The sequence below is a fragment of the Arachis ipaensis genome, chromosome B02 (genome assembly GCF_000816755.2).
Source record: "Arachis ipaensis cultivar K30076 chromosome B02, Araip1.1, whole genome shotgun sequence".
In the NCBI taxonomy this organism is placed as follows: Eukaryota; Viridiplantae; Streptophyta; class Magnoliopsida; order Fabales; family Fabaceae; genus Arachis; species Arachis ipaensis.
In genome coordinates, this window is record NC_029786.2 from 86,391,604 (window position 1) to 86,393,776 (window position 2,173).

General features: G+C 31.7%; 1 protein-coding gene across 1 annotated transcript in view; it reads left to right on the top strand.

The window, feature by feature from the left end:
* Nucleotides 514-2,173, top strand: part of LOC107625592 (serine carboxypeptidase-like 11) — a gene marked incomplete at its 5' end in the record, with an annotated part of 6,012 nt that continues 4,352 nt past the window's right edge. The window contains 4 exon segments of the mRNA XM_016328273.2: nt 514-662; nt 1,683-1,759; nt 1,883-2,002; nt 2,110-2,173. Coding sequence (XP_016183759.1) covers nt 514-662; nt 1,683-1,759; nt 1,883-2,002; nt 2,110-2,173 — 410 coding nt within the window.

The following is a 2,173-nucleotide window of genomic DNA, read 5'->3' on the forward strand; positions in this document are numbered from 1 at the left end:
TTTTAATATCAATAAAATATTAAAATATCAATATAATTTTTTAAAATTTTAAAATTTGTGTGTAAATATATCCCATATTTTATCGTATCCTATGCATCATAGGTTAATCATGTTAAATGTAATGATAAAACAACATTTATCCCATTTGAAATTTTAGAAATTTAAAATAGGAATTTGAACCAAATATTGAGCACTAAAAGAGTGAAACAGAAACCTACATATATAATGTCATTTTTTGTGTGAGATTTTAAAAGATTTTTTATCCTTTTATTTATATTTTATAAATTATTTTTATAACCGGGTACGTTCATTATTATCGTATCACCTGTCGTTCTCAAAATCTTACTAAACATTCTTTTGAATAACAAATGAAGTAGAAAGATATCCGAAAGCAATCAGAAACATGTATTATTCAACATTTTCTTTTAGTTAGTATATTTTTCCAATTCCATGCAGCAATTTTAACGAACAATGTTTGGATCTGAGGAAAAGTTATTATTATTATTATTACAGGTATATTGGGTTGGGGGATTCAGATGATGACATGCAAGTTTTCTACTATTTTATAAAGTCAGAGAATGATCCTAAGAATGACCCTCTTTTGCTATGGCTCACTGGTGGCCCTGGTTGTTCTTCATTTTCCGGCCTCGTTTATCAAATAGGTGATCTTCAATTCTATTTCATAACATTTGATTAAATTTACCCACATTTTACGGTGAAAACTCATGTGCAGTCCTATAGTTGATAGCTAAGAACAGTTAAATGATTTGACTGATTTGACTAAATTATTTTTATCTAATGATTCTCAGTTATCAACTTCGCTGCACTTGAGTTTCTATCACATTTTATTTCCTTAATCTGTTCTTTAAAACAATGTGTTAAATGGCACTTCTTGCCAGTTTTATTTATAAAAACAAGCTAATGTATGAAATTGAAGCACAAGGTTGAAAGTATCGTAGTATAATACAGCATTTACAAGACTTCATTTTTCTCGTTTTAGCATAAATGTTACTGCATTTTGAATCTAAGTTGCATTTCGAGTAAAATCCAAGGTTATGAAACCGAATCGAACCGATTGGTTCACTAGGTTAGTCAAAAATTGGTTATCAAACCGAGTTAGTTCATAACAAAAAACCAGTTACAAGTAAATCGTAGAAAAAAAAGTATAAATCGGTTAAACCGAGTCAATTTTTTAACGGTTAACTGGTTTAAAATATATAATTTACGGTAAAAACTCAGGTGCAGTCGACCTTCACGTGAAGTTGATACCTGAGAGTCGTTAGTCAAATCAGTTAAATCATCTAACGGCTCTCAGGTATCAACTTCACGTAAAGTCGAATACACTTGAGTTTCCACCATAATTTATACATAAATATATATTTTATTATATTCGATTAAACTCTAATTGAATTTCTGTCGAGTCTTTAAACCTTCAGCTTCACTAGTTCAGCGATTCATTTTTACAACCTTGGTAAAATCACATTGTAGTCCATTCACCAATGCTTGTTCCTCTTAAGCAAGGTCTCATGTTCGAGTCTTGCGGACCGAGAAATGTTAACAGAAAAGAAAGGTTATATAGTCCACTTTTGGTATAGACTTTTCAACCCTGCAGAATCATTTTGCAGGAAATTGGAAGCCAAGGTTGTGAAATTTGTTTTCCTAAAAAAAATGCGAAATTGCAGGTCCAATGAAATTCAAAATTGAGGAATTTGATGGGAGCTTGCCTAAGCTCATCCCGAGGCCACAGTCATGGACAAAGGTAACTATTCGTCCTCAATAATTATTTGGTTTGTTTAGTAGTAATAAGACTATTTATTTTAGGTTGTGGTTGTAATAAACTGTTTTTCGTTCTGCTATCTTCATGGTTTTTCTTTTTTCTCAGGTGGCTAACATTATTTTTGTGGATTTGCCAATGGGAACTGGATTCTCTTACTCCAAAAATGTCCTTCCCCATCGAAGTGACTGGAAGTTTGTTCACCAAACCCATCGATTTATTAGAAAGGTAAAGTTACAATGCTTATGAACACGTCACTTCCAACATATTCAGCGCTATATAACTTTGATAATGTAGTAATAAGGTATGGTATTTTTGTGTCTTAATCTTTGTAGTGGCTTGCTGAAAACCCGGAATTTCTTTCAAATAAGTTCTACATGGCAGCTGATTCGTACTCCG